Raw genomic sequence first — 17,101 nt, forward strand, 5'->3', positions numbered from 1 at the left:
CCCCGCGCTTCGGCCTCTGTAGTAAGAGATGGGCACGGGCACGTGGGTGTTGGTCTCCCTCAAAATCAGCCCCTGTGGGGCTCTGGGCACCTCCGTGCTGGTGGTCCCAAAGCCTCTTTCGCCGGCACCCCCTTTTGCCTGGGAAGGTTTTAACGTACAGAGAGCAGCGCTCGGGACACCTGCACCGGAGGCAGAGGAAGACCAGCTGGTGCTCCCGTGACTCGCTGGGTGTTCAGGAAGTGGCATAGCTGCCCAGGAGAGATCAAGCCAGCTTCCCATCATGTCCTGAAGCGAGCTGGTGCTGGGATGCTCCCTGGGGAGGCATGGGGTGCGTCTCAATCCGCGCAGGTGGAACAGGAACAGATTTTGTCCCCTTTCTCCAGCAGAAGAGCACAAAACGCTTTGCGGTGCAAGGTACCTCAAAGTTACTGCTTTTGGGGTACCCTCAGCTCGGGGATAGCCTGGCCAGGCCTCAAATGCTGTTGCAGGTTGTTGCCAGCCACCACCGTGTCCCTGAGTGGAAGGGGAATCTCCCAGGTTGGCTCCCGCTCCTCCAGCTTGCCTTGTCCCCGTGGCCCCAGCTTCTTCCTTCCTCGTGGGGTGCCCGCCTCCCCTCACAGCCCCACAGGCATGAGCCTGTGCCTCGGCTCCCCTCCACACCCCCTCCCCAGCCCACCTGTTATGCTGTCCCCTTCTCATTCCGCCGTCGCCGGGGCTACCAAATGGGACAGGGTGCTGGGGCCCGGGGCAGACATGTTGAGGCTGCCCTGCCTGGTGGGTGAGTGACCCCTGCTCAGCCCCTACCCACCCTCCTGGGGCCACCTCAGAGCCTGGGGGCCGGGGCTGGAGGGAGGCCTGAAGCCCCTGCTGCCGCCACCCCCTGTTCCTGCCCCCCCCATCTCTCACAAGACCACCCCACTGGGCCTACTGACCGCACCAGCCCTTGGCTCTGCTCACCCCAGGGGGCTGCTGGAGGCTCTCAGAGGGGACATGGGGCCGGGGGGGCAGAGCTAGGCCTGTGGAGGGTGCTGGAGGCAGAAGAGGAGGGGGCCCAGCCGAAGGCAAAGGAGGGAAGGGAGGGGATGGAGGGATGTCCCCATGGCGGGGTACAGGCCCCTGGCGTGGTGGAGGAGCAGCTCACAGGGGTGGACAGCGGAGCCCTTGCCATTGCAGGTGCCACTGGAGGTACCAGGCAAGTGAGGCTGGGGCTTTTGTGGGGAAAAAGACCAAAAAAAGCAAAAAAACCAAAATCCAAACAAAACCAAAAATCAAAACACCTCCCCCCAAATCCAAACCAAACCAAACTTACAAAAAAACCCCAACTTTTAATTTTTTTCTTTTTAATTTTTCCCTTTTTCTTTTTTCCTTCTTTTTTCTCTTTTTTCTTCATTCTCTTTTCTTTTTTCTTTTCTTTTCTTTTTCCTTTCCTTTCCTTTCCTTTTCTTTCCTTTTCTCTTTCCTTTCCTTTCCTTTTCTTTCCTTTTCTCTTTCCTTTCCTTTCCTTTCCTCTTTTCTTTTCTCTTCTTTTCTCTTCTTTTCTCTTCTTTTCTCTTCTTTTCTCTTCTTTTCTTTTCTCTTCTTTTCTCTTCTTTTCTCTTCTTTTCTTTTCTCTTCTTTTCTTTTCTCTTTTCTTTTCTTTTCTTTTTCCTTTCCTTTCCTTTCCTCTTTTCTTTTCTCTTCTTTTCTTTTCTCTTCTTTTCTCTTCTTTTCTCTTCTTTTCTCTTCTTTTCTTTTCTTTTCTTTTTCCTCTTTTTTCCTCTTTTTTTTCCCCTTTTTTTCCTTCTTTTTCCTTCTTTTTCTGCCTTTTGCCCTGGGGCTCCTGGTTCCCCTGGGGGGCCTGCAAGCAGGGGTGGTGGAGGGAGACCTCAGGCCAGCTCATCCCCATGCCTCTCTCAGCATTCAGCAAAGGGGAGCAGGCCGCTCTGCCAGCCACTCTTTCATTTCCACCCACCACTTGCCCCAGTTAAGGAGGATTAATAAGCACAGCTTGCCTTCTCCCCCAGGGCTGCTGACCTTGCTGATATCCTCTGTTGCTCTACCGGTGCCTCCCGCTCCAGGCAGCCCCCTGTCAGACAGCGAGTATGAGCTCTTCTTTATCAGCCTGCGGCCCCCCTGGAAGGCAGACGTGTCCTGCCAGCTGCGCCAGGCACATGGCTGCCTCAGCCCCACCATCCTGCAGCTGGACCAGGAGGAGAACCATGGCCGTGTCCCCGAAGGTAGGGGCATCACCCCACCTCCAGGGGCAGAGGCGGGCATCAGCCCAGCTGGAGCGGTGCCGGCTGTTTCTCTGCCCTGAAATGCCACAGGATTATGGGAATGGTGGTGGGATGGGTTGTTTTGGGGTCTCTAGCCCAAATCATAGAATCATAGAATCATTAAGGTTGGAAAAGACCTCTAAGATCACCGAGTCCAACTGTCAACCCAACACCACCATGCCCACGAAACCGTGTTCGGCTTGGAGCAGGACACTCCCAGCACCAGAGCACTGTGGTTTTGTGCAAGGGGGTTTGGTTTTGTGGCCTCTCTGGGCACCCCTTCCAGTCCTGCATGGCTTTCCTGGAGAAAAAAAGCTTTTCCTAATGGGCAGTCCCAACCTCCCAAGCAGGAATTTGCAGTTTTTTCCCTCTTGTGTTGTCTGGCACCACCAAGAAGAGTTTGACTTTGTCATCTTGTAGCTTTCCTTCAGGTCCTTGTGGGCTGCCGTTAACTCGCCACCCCATTTCCACTTCACCCCGCTGAGCAAGCACAGCTGCCCCAGCCTCTCTTCATGGGTCACGGGCTGAAAGCCATGGCCACTTTGGTGGCCCTTCACTTAGCTCTTCAGTTTCTCCACATCTCCATTGGTGGGATGGCGGGGGAAAAAAACTGGCCACAGTTTTCTGAAGCTCACTGAAGCTCATCATCTCTTCCCAACAGTTCATCTTACAGCCTGACCGGCTCATTCCAGCTTGATCTGGGGTTTAATGCAGAAACTTGGCTCTGAGAGACAAAGGGTCTCACGGGCCTTTAAGAAAGCTTGAGCTGATAAGCTGCTTTTTTAAGTGCAACATTTCAGGAGCCAAGAGACATCCCAGTTCAGAAAGTGCCATAGCAACAGCACCCTTTAAATCTCTGCAGTCATACTTTCCCTGCACCCCTGCATCAGAGAATTTAAGTGGCATAATTATATCTGTGCAGCTGAAAAACTTGGGACTACTTCTGTTGTATTTTTCTTCAGAGGAAAAAAAATAGGAACAATTTTCTCATAAAAAATATGTCTTTATATTTAGCTATGAACGTCAATGAACTGAATGATCAGCCAACTGTGCTTATTTGGACTGCAGCTTGAGGGCAACTATTTCTTGCTTGTTTCTTGCAGCTGTGTCTGGGGAACAGGTCCCACCCTGCACCACCAGACCCAGGGACGGGTCCTGGGTTCCTCGCTCACCTGCGGGCACCTGCAATTCACAATGCCGTGGTGCTAGGTGCACCCAGGGGCTGTCCCTGGTTCCTCTTCTGGCAATGCCCAGCGCCCTCGCACTGCTCTCTGGCATATTCAACCACTCTCCCACCGCTGCTGCCTTCGGAGGCTCAGTTGCCAAGAGCAGGAGCATCTGGGAATACCAGGAGATGGGACAATTTTGCAGGATGCCCTCTTTGTCTTCTTTTCCTCCATCCCTCAGCCCAACAGACCCATCTGGCAGACTTTATTCCCCTCCGTGTTCCCTTTCTTCCAGTTTTGGGGCTATTTTGGCATGTGTTGCAGTCAGGCTGAGAGGCCGAGCAGACGCGGCAGAGCATGTGCCCTCACATGTTTTGTCTCTACTGTCCTCACAGATAAATGGCAGTGCTGTCTACATCCAAATATTCATGAGCATTAATTGTGCCTCTTCAGGTGTGGTGCTGAGGAAAGCAGTTATCTTGTGTTTTAAACAAGGGAAGCCTACATGTAGCCTTTCAAAGCTCTTTGTTGTGGAAGATGAGAGTCAGGAGGATGTTTTCTGATGAGTGTATGCAAATATCTTGGCTGGTTCCATCTTTTAGTGATGATGCAACTGTTAATTAATTGTCCCCCCACCCCCCGTGCTGGGAGTTCCCGTGGATGGAGTTGGCCACAAAGCCCAAGGGGGTGGCTTCCTGACACCTGGCAGAAGCTGCAGCTGTTTGCAGCAAACACATGGGCATGAGGAGCAGAGGAAAGAGGCAAAAGATCATATTGATTAAACTAAGCAGCTGGTGCTAGGAACGGCTCCCCTTGGCAGGAAGGTCAGAGGATTGAAAGAAAGATGAGTATTTCCGTAGGGGAGATGAGCTGAGAGAAAAGAGGAGATGGGGATCAGTGCTAAAGGAGGCAAGCTGCTTGTCAGGCCATGCCATCAGCATTCAACAGGCTGTGGGAAAGCTGAGCTGTGGTGAAAATCAAGAGACCAGCAAAGAGAGCTCATGGGAAACTTTATCTGTGTCAAGTTTTCCTTCATTTCCCAGATGTTGTAATGAAAATGTACTTTTCTTCTTCCACCCCAAAACAGAAAGTTTCTGTAACATCATAGGAATTGTTTGTGACAGGACACAGCAAGCTGTAATACTCCAAGCCTGGAGTATGTGCTGCTGGGGATGCAGTCCTGGCCTGGGAGAGCCAGGCTAACACTGGGGTTAGCAAAAGGTTGGGCTTCCTTCCCTGCCCAACAGCAGCAATGCTCCTGTGCAAGTAGTGGCTGTGTGGTGGAGTACAATGCTGCAGCTCCCAGTCCATTGCACTGGCCGGGTCCACATCCTCCACATCCTGGGGGGATTTCATAGGGCATCACCAAAGGACAGAGTGGGGAGTCTGGCTTGGTCCCTACAAGTTGGGCATTTTTCTGGGCTGGGATCCTGGTGGATACCTGAAATTCTACTTTTGCTGGTTAATCTGTATGCTCAGCACAAGAGAAGAAGTGTGTACAGCATAAAAGATGGTGTGCAAGCAACTAACAGGAGTGCAATTCCACTGTTAACTGCCTCCATCTCAGCCAGCACTTGATCCATTTGGCCTGCACAAAGGGCTGGCTGTGCTAGCTGGGCCATGCACCCACAAGAGCAGAGGGAGCACAGGATTACCCCCCTTCCCCAAATCTCTCAGGATTTTTGGCTCTCCTGCATGACCTCAGTTATCCTGCGATCACTGAAGGAAGAGCTGCAGCTTTTGAGCCAGCAGGGTCAGCAGTGCTGGGCAAGACTATGGTGCATGTGTGTGCACAGGCTTTGCCAGCAGCACCTTGGCCTCCATCCCCTGCATGGCTGGAATCACTGCCAAACTAATTTGCTCTGAAGAGGTTGTTTCCTCTGGTGTTCCTAGGCCTGCTCTGGTCATCTTTTTAACCCATCACATCACTACTTGCCTTTTTTTTTTTTTTAAACCCTTCAAGGGCTAATAAGAGGATCCTTATCAGATCCTGGAAACAGGAGGTTTGGGTCTCTGTAAAAGGGAAGATAACCATGTAAAAAAATGTCAGAAGGACAAACTGAAACCCTAGGTGGTTTGGAGGAAAAGTGCATGTGGCACCTGGGATCAGGAGCTATAACAGCAAAAGGCTGTGATCTCCCCTTGGGGGCAGACAGCTTTGATTTTCCCTTCAACCACAAGCCGCTCCAAAAACAGCCATCCAAGAGGTCCCCATCTCTTTTTGTGCCCAGGTCAAGGGGGCAGGTGCCTAAACCTGTGGCCTGCCCCCATCCCACATCTCTCTCTCACCCCTCTCCAGGGCCAGTCTGCTCTGGCTTCCCGGAGGCACCGTGGTTTCAGACCTTCTGCCAGTTCGCCCAATACCGCTGCTTCAGACGCCAGTTCTATGGCAAGGTGGGGAGGGGGATTGGGACCGGGGAGGGGGGGAGTATCACTTGGGAGATGGAAGGGATGAGGAGGAAGGGAAGATAACACAGCAGAACTCGTGTTTCTCCCTCTCTCCTCTGCTCAGCGAATCCCGTGTCGGAGTTTGTCTCCTCCAAAAAACCTTCTCCTCCCAATGGAGCGACCTCATACTGTGGGCTCCTGGGCAAGGGGTGAAAGCTCACCTACGGGAAAAGGTATGGCTGCACTCAGCTGTGCTGGGCACCCCTGCTCACCTGCTGTTCTCCCGTAGCTACTCTTCCCCCCCAGCAGCCTTCTGGCTGGCCTCAGAAAGGTGCCTTCAGCTCCCCCTGTCCTGGTCTCTCCCCAGCTCCAGGGCAGGCTTCTCTCTCACCCGCTGATGCCCTGCTGCGCACCAACGTGGACACTCTCCTGAAGTATTCCTACACACTGTCGAGTCAGGAATTGCCACCAAGGAAACTACCCCCAGCCACGCCAGGGATGCCGAGACCCCCGCAGGACAGGGGGCTGCCTGTGCTCCCACTGACCCTGCCAGTCCCAGCTGCCCCTGCACCCTCGCCTCCCAGGCTAGGATCCCCTGCCCGGGCAGAGCAAGCCTGGGAGCAACGCCTGCAGAACAGCGTCTGGCAGCTGATCCACTTGGCCCTCTCCTTGGAGACATCCCTAGGCACCAAGGGCTCTTCTCCGGACTCCAGCATCAAGTCAGACCCAGGAAGCACATCAGGCAGTGCGAAGGAGGGGGTGCAGGAAACGCCCCCCCGTGGCAGGTGAGGGGAAGACCCATATCCCTGCCCAGCGGGGTGCCGCACGCCACCCGTGCAGGACTGTCCTCACACGCACCAGCTGGTAGACCCATGGCACTCATGCCCCTGCCCTGAGCAGCTGGTGAGTGCAGGCAGGCTTTCTGGAGCAAGCTGTCCCATACAGAGCAGGAGTACCCAGGGAGTCCCTCAGACACCTCCCACTCCAGCACAGAGTGAGCAGAGAGAGGATGACCCAGCACTGCTAGCGCCTGACAATGTTACTGTCCTTGTGTCCTGAGCGAAGTGCATTTAGGCCGGGCCTTAGCTGCAGGCAGGGCTTTATCCCATGCACGTCTATCCCCACACTGTGGTCATCTGCAGTGTGCAATCACCTCTGCACTCATCCTCCTCCCAACTCACGTCTCTGGGGGGGGTCTGGGTGACCTGCAGAAGTAGCTTCCTTGTGAACACAGGTCCTTGGGATGCTGGGGTAAACATGTGTCTCGCTGTGCTCCTCGTCTCTCTGCATGCAATGTAAAGCAGATGTTTCTTAAAACAGGCTGACCTGAGGAGCGCTCCGAGGAGCGCGCCATCCTTACCCAGGTAGAGCAAAAGCAGCTCCGGGCTAGGAAACAGAGCCAGGAGCACAGAGCCTTGCTCCTGGCTGTGCAGGACCACTACTTCTCCTCAAGCATGTGCACCTCTCTGCGCTCTGGATCTGTGCCTTGCTCTTCCTAGGGGGTTTCTGGTTGCCCATTCTGGCTTTGAAAGCAGCTGCATGCCAGTTCAGCACAGGGCCCTGCGACAGTCCAGCTTACTGCAATCCTTTTACATGCCCTTCTTAGTTCCTCTGGCCTAGGGATGCTTTAGGAGCTTGTCAAGCATCTTGAGCTCTTCTCAGCTGATCTGCCAGGATCCACTTGCCTCTGTGCTCAGGCAGCTGGGGCTGGTGAGCCCAAACAGAAAAGACCTGCAAAAGGATCTTATGTTTTCACTCAAATTTACTTTTTGAACCTGTAGTACTTTGTGGCTGAGGACCACTTGCTTTGACTGAGATGCAAAAATTATTTTGCTTGCCAAGAGCAAAAAATAAAGCTGTCTAGATGTGGTTTTCATAGAGAAGTCATTTTGATTTCACTCTGTGCTGGCTAGTGATGTTCCCGTAATTGTGCATGATTGCACATCTGTGGTTTCTATTAAAAACACTGCATACTACTACAGTTGAGCAAGAGATCCTACTTCTGCATGTAAAAATGAATTGCATCATGTTGTTAAAGCTGTAAATGTTCTCTTGCAAGGCTGTAACGTATGTCATCCTCCTTCCTAATATTGTAGGAGGCTTTTACTGCCTGGCAAATTTTTTCCGGTGTTATGTACTCTAAGGAAAAATTATGTTTCACTGAGGATATGTTCATTTTCCCTGCCTCTGAAGTTGAGCCTTGCTCCAATTTAGTTATATTGGGATTATTGAGGGACTGCTGTGATTGCCGATGACACTCGCTATTCTGCTGCAGAGTTTCTCAGAGACACTAATGCTGACTGTGTGTCTGTAACCTGGCAGCCAAGCCCCATCAATCATGCTAAGCAAAGCTTAAACTCAAGTGAGGATAAAAAGGCGAGATAGACTATGCCTGTTGGCTTTGCTGCTTGCCCCATCCTGCCTCCTCTCAAAGTGACTTCAAAGCATGACCTAAAAAAGGGGCAAAATGCTTTGAGGCATTTTCATTCCAGCAAGAGGAGCAGTGCTGGCTGGGACTGGTCAGTGTGCACAGGTGCCATTCAGCATCTGGTTTATCACAAGGTGCACACGGTTGTGACGGGCACTGAACACGGGGCTGCGTGTCTTCCCTGAGGTCTTATGTCCAGCGGGATATCCATCCCTTCTTGCTCACCCCTGCTTGCGGCAGCTGCTCCGGTAGCTCTACCAGCTTTCATGGTACCTGATGAAGGTAGCTGTGACCTTTAGAGAGAGACATGATGATAGTAGCAAAATAACAAGGAAAAGAATTGGCGGCACACTTTTGTGGTGTTTCTGCTACCAGTGAATCTTTATAGGAGAAAAAAAATATCTCTTATTGCATTTATTTTCAATTTTTAGTCCTTATCGTGCTTTCTGCCCCCTTGATTAAAGAGCTATTTATTTCCCAGTATTTCCTCTCCTCAAAGTTACCTATATGCCATGATTCAGTCTTGCAGTAAGCTGAACAGAGCTCCATAGCTCTCATGTTATAAAGCCTGCACAACTCATTTTCTGTGGCAATTTTCAGTGTCCCTTTAAAACATCCACACGCTCCAGCTCTGCGTGCACCATTCAGCGATGGGTTTCAGCAGTTGGGTATGCAGAAGGAGGTCAACCTCCCTTCCCTCCCCTGCTCTTCTGTTTGCACACAAGAATTGCATTTGCCCTTTTTCCCAGGGCTTCCCGCTGTTGCATTGTTTGTCCACTATGACCCCTACCACCCTTTCAGCATCACAGCTGTCCCGGATACAGACCCTGTCCTGTTGGCATTCGCACGCGAACGCTTGTGGTTTGCGTGAGCCCAGCTTCCCCAGCAAGGCTGAGCCGAGCCCTCCCAGTGGCTGCACCCTCCTACTGCTGCTTTACCCCTCCAAATAGTCCTTGTTGTGCTTACGTACTTCATTCCCAGTGGCTTTAATTTTAAGACCAGACCCTTCATTAAAAATAACTGTCCCCAGAAAAACACTCTTTGAATTATCATCACCTGTTAACAATTACTTTTTCTTTTTTACCCTGGGTCTGGTGGTGCTGGATGGGACCCGTTCCCCTGACACTTTTCAGCTGCTTTCAGGAACTATCTGTCACTTGGGGATGATGTACATGTGTCTTTTGGCTGTTCAGCAAGGCCAGGGCCCAATTTAGTGTCTCCGTATTGCTACTGTGCGCGCAGCTAGCTGTGAAAGGGGAGTCGTGACAAGGCAGGTTGTCTTCTCGCCACCAGGCCAGAAGAAGTTCAAGTGCTCCCAGGCTTTTGAGAATCTCAGAGCTGGGGGCTCTCAGTGTCCCAGGTGGGAAGAGGTAAGAGGCTGCAATATTGTGAAAGGAAAGATGTATTTACAAAAGACAAATTTTCCCATGCTTTGTCCCCCCCGACCCTTGGGCAGGTGTTACGTTCCTGTTCTCCCAATGGTTCCTGCATTGGGTTACCTGCTGGGCTTGATCTGCCAGGTACCTAGCCAGCCTGCCTGCCTTCTTGACATGCAGGCCAAGATCTCTTTTTCTTTCTGAAGCTGTTAAGAACAGCTTTTTCCTTAGTGGTTTTAGTTTCCTGAAGTAACCCACCTAAATCAGAAGTTACAAAGTGCTGGAAAGTTGCTGTTTGCTCCTTATCTTCTTTTCTGCTTGCCTCAGGCATTTGCTCCACCTCACACAGCCAGCCAATATCGGGGGACGTTCAGCAGCTGAAAGTTAATGGCCCAAATCTTTGTCATTACATCTAGGGAGAGGTGGATGGTGTTAACCAGCCCTCTTCAGAGATACCACTGAAGTAGGCTCTATGTGTGCCGCTCCATGTCCTGAGATGCTAAAGCAAGATAGGCTTTTGTCTGAAGTTTTCTCCTTTTGCCTTTGAGCAGTTACTGATCTTGACCCACAGGTTCTTCTTAATTACATTTTTTTACATTCCCTTTGAAACGTTGTCTCCCAGTACCTGTTAGGCTTTTTCCAGGGCAGCAGTTAGGACATCAATGTGCAGAGGTACTAAGCTGCGGAGGGATTTGCATTAGGAAATCACTTTAGACAGACCTATCAGTTCCCTTAGTGCATGGGGAAACTTCTGCACATCCGCAAACAGCTAGCAGTGTGTCAATGAGTGCAGGGGACCAGCAGCAGTGCTGTGCCGGGTCTGTGCCATTTGCCTGAAGTGCCTCTGTGATGGGACACAAAGCCCCAGTGCTGCCTAAGGCAGCAGCAGTGGGACGGACAGTGGCTGGATAGGCCAAACAGCAGTGCCAGGGCACTGGGAATCACCGGGAGAGGAACCAGGGACAGCCCCCCGCATCGTGAATTGCAGGTGCCTGCAAGCGAGGGAGGAGCCCAGGACCCATCCCTGGGTCTGGTGATGCAGGGTGGGACCTGTTCCCCTGACACTTCTCGGCTGCTTTCAGGAGCTAGCTGTCACTTGGGGATTGTGTAGAAGTATCTCGCTCACCCAGAGGTGGTAAACCAAATCATAAATTTGCAATCATGAGGCCAGAAGCCTTGCAGTAGAGATGGAGAACAGAGATAGAGGAGGAAATGGATGTGACAGAGAGAGCAACAGAATTTCTTGGTAACCTCAGGCTGACGGCATGACCTAGTTTCCTGGGTGGGTGAGTGGAAGTTATGGACACAGTTCATGTGCATCTGCATACTTGGCCAACAGCAAAGTGTCAGTAGGTGGTGCGTAGGGATGAGAGGCTTTCTGATCTGCATGAGCCAATCATATCAAATATGGTCTATAAATCTAAAGTTTGCCATGCAGCAGAGGCTCCTACCCGCGTCTGACTTTGCGTCTGTTCTGAACAAGTAGGTCATCAACACTCAGCAGATGTTTTATCGCTACTTATGAGCTACTTATGGAAGCACTCACTCTTTTTAGAAAAGACTGGAGCTGAGTTCCCTTTTACTGCCCCTTTTGCCTGTAATCCTCTATTTGCATCTTGTTCAGGCTGCACTTCTTGGACCAGCACGTGCGTTGGAGAAAGCAAAGGCTGTTAAACCCATTTATTAGCAGTTGCTTTCTAAGCCTCAGGTTGTTATTTATTTGCTTTTTTTAAAAAAGTACAGCAAGCTGGACAGTTTTCTTCTTTTTTCTACCTTGGTGATGAAAACACGAGAGCTATTCATATCATTTTTAATGACTGTTAATGTGCCTCTCACTTTAGTGGCTTGATCATCCTGATGTGATGAAGAAGCAATCAAACCACAATGTGCCACTGGAATAACAAGCAAGTAGTGGAACAATAGCCAATAATGACATATTTGTGGATAAATTATTTCAGATAAGTTTTAAGAATAATATCAGAGTCATTAATTGAAATTTGTGAGTCCCATCAAGATGACCCAGCCAGTTTACCAAATCTTGAAGGCAAAGATCCAACTGTGCCTAAGCATCTGAGTGGTGGCAGGGACTCCCTTCGGCTGTCACAGATTTATCAGCAAAGTGGACCAAACACTTGTTCTCCTGGGCTACAACTGCTTAAGAGAGAAATTGTCAGTGTTAGGTAATCCCCACACAAAGAGCAATCCTTTACGGAAGAGAAATGCTAGGTGTGCCTTGGGGGCTGTCACTGGTTCTTCTCTCAGCGATGTCCAGCTTCCAGTCACAGAACAATGCTGAGAGGGTTGAATTGAACAACCTTGGACAAGATTTTCAAGTGGGATGAGCACAGACTTTTTGCTCTAAATTTAAAATTTCCTGTTCTTCTTGATATCCTAAATGGCCTGAATGTTTGCAGAGAAAGCAAAAAAAACAAAAATAAAAAGGATCATATGGAGCCATAGGATGGAGGAGTGGACATAAAGGATCTTACAGGTTCTGGAAGTGCTCTCTGCAGCGTAGGTGGGCTTTGTTTCTCTTTTTTACTGGCATATTTTAATTCTTTCCAACTTTGCCTGAAAGAGTTGGTATCTGTCACTGCTGTCCTCAGTTTGCATTCTTTTGTCCTCTCTGAACTCGGACCTTCCCTCCACAAACCTCTGACCAGGTGGGTCACACTGTGGTGCATCATAGGAAAAGATGCACAGGCTTGCAATATGTAGATTTCCAGGTTTTCAGCTGTCCTCAGTTTTTCAGTGGGTGTGTTTGATGTGCTGTGGGTCGGCACCACAGTGATTTTTTCACATGTCTGTATCCACAGAACACCATTTGCAGGCTGTCCACAACAACACAGGACAGTGTGTTGAATGAACATCTTAGCTTGCCTCGATGCAGGCTAGAGCAGCATCTGCTACACCGTGACAAAACAAGTTTGACTGTAATGTCTAAAAAAAAATCTAGCACTCATTATATTTTCTGTGACTAAGATTTTCCAGGTTCTCTTGTAGTATCTAAGTGAGAGAGACACCTTCAGAGGTCCTGACATGCTCATTTGCTGCTGGTTAGTGTGAACTGTTGGGGTACAGGATCACTTGTTTCTAACCCGCTGCAAGTGCAGAGCACATGATACGAGCTCCTTCATCCACGGTGTGTGGCAGGGCCCAGGGATCTATTAAGGAGGTGCACAAAACTTATTCCTATTAGTAGCCCTAATGCTCACCCACATTCTCCTATGTGAGTGCACACCCAAACCCAGTGCGAATGCCAAGCATCCGTGTGTTCCTGTGCATACGGTGTATGCCTCTCACATGTCCATGGATCTGTGAACACCAGTCACTCCTTACAGCTTGATTTCTTCACACGCCACATAATCGCAAGAGCTTAATGGCGGGGAGATTGAGCTCTTTTAGCCTTCAGTCCTGGCAGTTACTCTGATCCTCACCCTAGCCTTCCTGCTCAGCACAGGACGTGGAGCCATGCCTGGTGAGCCCTGAAGGAAAAACAGTATCGTGTGGCTGAGCTACAGACCCTTCTCCTAAAAGAAGTTGGGGATATCTTTTTGAAGTCTCCAAGCTGTGGAGAAACCACCCCATCAGCTGCTCCTGTGCTAAATACCCTTCATGTCGGGAACATGCAGCTAATTCCTGGTTTGAATGGATCTCACCCCAAATTCCAATCACCAAAAGTCATTACTCTCCCATCTGCTGACGAAGAGAGCCTTCCAGCTGATCCCCATCTTGGTAAAAGTACAGACTGACTGAGTGGCCACACACTAGTGCCTTTGCTCAGCTAAGTAAAGGTTCTTCAGTTTCTTGCTCCAGGTGAAAGTTTTCCAGGCCTTAGGAAATCTCATCTTCATGACCGTCCTCCAGGTTCTCCACCTCTTTTTTTATTTTTTAAGGCTAATCTGAAGGTCTTCAAGAAGTTTCAGCTATTCTTAGGAAAACTTCTCCATACAGGTTAGCCCATGCATGGATTTTAAGAGCATTTTAACATAAGCAATTGCTGCTCTTGTCTTTTCTTAATTTCTGCCAGATCAAAGTTTATTTATTTATCATTGATTTTGTTTCCAGACACAGAAGACAAATATTTAATGAGCATTTTTACCTCTTCTGCATCATTGCTGATAATTCATACCATCCCTGACTAATAACAATTCTGTACCATATGTACAATTTCTTCTGTTCCTAAGAGATGTAAAATATTCTTATTGTCCTTGTCCCACTGTCCTTAAATTTTCTACCTCTAGCTTCCCATGTCAGTTTGGATGAACAGTTAATTCATTGTTACCAATTTTTTCCACTTTCCATCAAATACATTGGCTCAAGCAGGAGGGAGGCTTAATAAGTTATATACTCCAGACCCAAATGGGGCTGCCCCATGGTCAACACTCAGCAGACCTCTCACAAACACCTCCTTGCTGTGCACTCAGATGGGCAAAGCTAGGCAGCAGCTGCTGCAGGGCCCCTGGGAAAGTTCCTCAAGCTGTGCTCCTCGTCCAGTCCCTCTCACGGGCTCCCGAATGCACACACACACACACCCTGCCCCGTAGACTCTGTACAGGCACATACAGACTGCAGACACCGCCGTCCCTCTGTGCAGTCGGCTGAGAGTCCAAGGTTTCTTTGGGAAAGGTTTTTTGCTATGCTTTGGGGTTGTTTTCCCCCCTTTCAGTTTTTAACTAAAGGTTTGTCTCTTCAGCTTGTGACAAGAGATGAGACTTGACTTTCTCCATCCCTTTCTCTGTGAGCCTTTTAGCCCTGAAGAAGGACGAGGCAGTGATGATCCTGTGCTATGCAATGCTGGAGGGAAACTGTCTCTCATCGGTGGTCACCCAGGCCTGGAAGGAGATGGAAGAAAGAGTCCTTGGGTTCGGAGATTCGGTAAAGACACTGATGTCCACCTTTGACCCCACTGTGTGCAGGGGTCCCTGCAGTGCTGACCACAATGCTTCGGTGGCCAGAGCTCATCAGCACTGTCCTTTCAGGTGCCACCTCCTGGGAGAAGCTGACCTGGGTGACCAGGGAGGCAAGCTCCAAGACAGGGATATGGGACCTCCTCAGTCTCCTTTTTCGCCGCCTGACCTCCTTGTTGCATCCACCCTAGGTGTGTGACAGCCTCGGGCGGCGTCACATGGACCTGTGCCCTAACTGCGCTTTCTGCTCGTTGAAGAGGGAGCAGTGTCAGAACACCAAAAACCTGAACCGTGTTCACTGCAAGACAGGGAGCTTCATCACCTACATCAACTCTCAGACCTCAGCCCAGTACCAGGCTGCAGGCAACAAGGTACTGAGCATGCTGCATCTCCAGCCAGTCTCTGAGGAGAAGCCTGGACTGGGTGGTGGGGAAGGGGAGGAAGAAGCACGGCTCTCTTTACCCCACCCCTTTGCAGACCAACTCTCCAGAGACCTCACAGTACTATGGTATGGAGGTTTTCAGAGGGCTGAGGGCGGAGTACTGGTGCAGCCGGATGGCCACCCATGGCTGTGAGGACCCTCGTGTGACCCTCTGGCTGAAGGCAGAGTACACCACCTTCCAAGATGGAGATGCCCCAAGCCAGGTTGGTGCCCGGTGGGTGCTCCCATCCCTCCTTCTCCTCTTCTTTCTCTGGCCTTCATTCCCGTCTCCCCAGATCTGCGACTCAGATGGAGTTCAGCACCCCAGCTACTGCGCGTTCAAGAGCCACCAGTGTCTGCAGCAAAGCCTCTACAACCAGAAGGTGAGAAGCAGCCTGCACTGCCCTTTACACAGCCTTCTCCTCCATGGCTGGTCCCTCCACAGCCAGCCCCAAGTCCCTGCAGGACTCACTGGCCCACTGCTTGTCCCTCCAGTAGGACACACTTGGATGTGTTTGGAGGGGGTGACAAATAGTGACCCGAGCACAGCTGGCATGTAATTGAGGCAGTGGGATTTGCACAGATGCTGTAAGAGATGGCAGCAGAGACAGCCACTAATGTCAAGACAGAAGAGCTGTGGGGAGCCTCCCACCCATCGGGGTATCCCTGTATATCCCTGCAGGGGAGGGTCTCCACCATCTACTAGGTGCTTCCTAGGTGGTAACAAAAAACAGAAACACCAAAGCAGGACAGAGGACTAGCCTGTATCTTAGGAAATATACAGTTCAGCTCTCATTCTCTCCCTCCTGCTTCCCAGCTGGTTCTCCCCTCTTCCCTCTGGTGCCCCCATCATCCCAGCCTCCAGATGCCAGCCATCATGGGGGTCTTCTTTCCCTGGGGGAAGGATGGGCAGTGGTATCAGTCCTATGAACTCAGGCTCTCCTTGCAGGTGTCTCGCCGCAGCTGCCACAGAAACAGGACGTACCGGGTGCTGAGTGAGAAGGAGGGAGAGGAGGAGGTGCGGCTGTGGCACCAGAGGTTCCTCAGCCTCACCAAGGGGTGATGCATGGTATCAGGGGGATGTGTGGGATGCGCAGGGCTCCAGAGCAGGCTCTCTGGGGCTGTGGTGGGGCAGAGAGCCTAGATAGACTGGGACAGCTCTTCCCAGACCCCTTGCTGGCCAGCCAGTTCATCATGGCCAAATCTCCCTCTCCGAGCACCTGCTCTACACTGTCGGCAGTGGCACACCAGGAGGGGAGCCTCACTCAACAGAGTTTCACTGTGGCGCCTCCTGGAACTCCTCCTGAAAACATTTTCTCCAGCTGAGCATCGGAGGAGGCATCAGCCCTGGGAACCTGGATTTAGAGCCACTGGCCCAAGTGTCCTTGTCTGAAGTCCCCAGCCACCTCTTGCCTCCCTCGCCCTGCAGGCCTATACCAGTCAGTAGTTCTCCCAAGGAAGAGTCTTATTGTATAAAGAGCCCATTCGTCCCACAAACCTAATCTGCTCCCTTCTCTCTGCTGCCGCCGCTCTATTACACCCCTCAGTGACCCCTCTCACATCCAAGGTGGGTCCCTGCTCCCCGCTGCTCCGCTCCCCAGTGTTTCTTGCTCATTGCAGCCTGTGTGGCACGAGGACTCCAGCGTGGCCTTGTCCCCTCCCAGCCCACAGGAGGGAGCAGAGCCAGGTACCCTCCAGGTTCCAAATGCAGCACGTGAGGAAGGAGCTGACGTATGCACTTTGCTTTCCATTGCAGCTGGTTTATTTCTAAAGTTTAAGGGTTTATTGGGCCTGTGTCCTCCAACCCTCCATCCGGAAAAACAATTCAAACCACAGAAAGCCCAATGAAGCTGGTGAGAGGGTGCTGGGTGAGGAGCACACAGGAGCTGATGGCACCCCCAGTGCCAGGGGCTGCCCTCTGGCAGGACAGCAAAACCCCACGTCTCCTCCGTTCCCTTTCAGGCTCACCGGCCCCTCTCCCCCCCCTCGGCCGGGGGGGGGGGGAAGCCCCTGCCGCAGCACAAGAGCTCACAGCCGTCCATGGCCGGGGATGTCCGGTTGCACTGGCGGCCAGAGGTGCCAAAGACCCCGCGCTGGGGATCCCGGTCGCAGAAGTCTGGGCTGGCCAACAGGGAGACCCGGTCGTGAGCCGGGTAG

The 17,101-nt window shown here is 51.3% G+C and overlaps 2 protein-coding genes across 2 annotated transcripts in view; one reads left to right on the forward strand and one right to left on the reverse strand.

Moving 5' to 3' along the window:
- Nucleotides 1-753: 753 nt before the first annotated feature.
- ACRBP (acrosin binding protein) lies at nt 754-16,007 on the forward strand. Its single transcript, XM_009328971.1, has 10 exons — nt 754-778; nt 2,004-2,216; nt 5,721-5,815; nt 5,934-6,042; nt 6,183-6,594; nt 14,359-14,491; nt 14,715-14,894; nt 15,001-15,168; nt 15,241-15,327; nt 15,894-16,007. Exons 1-10 carry the CDS (start codon nt 754-756, stop codon nt 16,005-16,007), a joined length of 1,536 nt encoding a protein of 511 aa, XP_009327246.1.
- A 901-nt stretch (nt 16,008-16,908) lies between these two features.
- LOC103921994 (protein Wnt-4-like) overlaps nt 16,909-17,101 on the reverse strand; it is a 2,463-nt gene continuing 2,270 nt past the window's right edge. Inside the window, exon 5 of the mRNA XM_009330061.1 lies at nt 16,909-17,060. Within this exon, the coding sequence (XP_009328336.1) occupies nt 16,909-17,060 (152 nt within the window). The remainder of the gene's footprint in view (nt 17,061-17,101) is intronic.

Source organism: Pygoscelis adeliae, unplaced genomic scaffold, assembly GCF_000699105.1.
Source record: "Pygoscelis adeliae isolate BGI_AS28 unplaced genomic scaffold, ASM69910v1 Scaffold120, whole genome shotgun sequence".
Classification (NCBI taxonomy): Eukaryota; Metazoa; Chordata; class Aves; order Sphenisciformes; family Spheniscidae; genus Pygoscelis; species Pygoscelis adeliae.

What these genes read in the sequence shown, in the direction of transcription:
- ACRBP (XM_009328971.1), top strand. Translation starts at nt 754, where the DNA reads ATGTTGAGGCTGCCCTGCCTGGTGG. An exon ending in ACCAGGCTGCAGGCAACAAG is followed by an intron (nt 14,895 to 15,000) that starts GTACTGAGCATG and finishes ACCCCTTTGCAG; the next exon opens with ACCAACTCTCCAGAGACCTC. An exon ending in AAAGCCTCTACAACCAGAAG is followed by an intron (nt 15,328 to 15,893) that starts GTGAGAAGCAGC and finishes CTCTCCTTGCAG; the next exon opens with GTGTCTCGCCGCAGCTGCCA.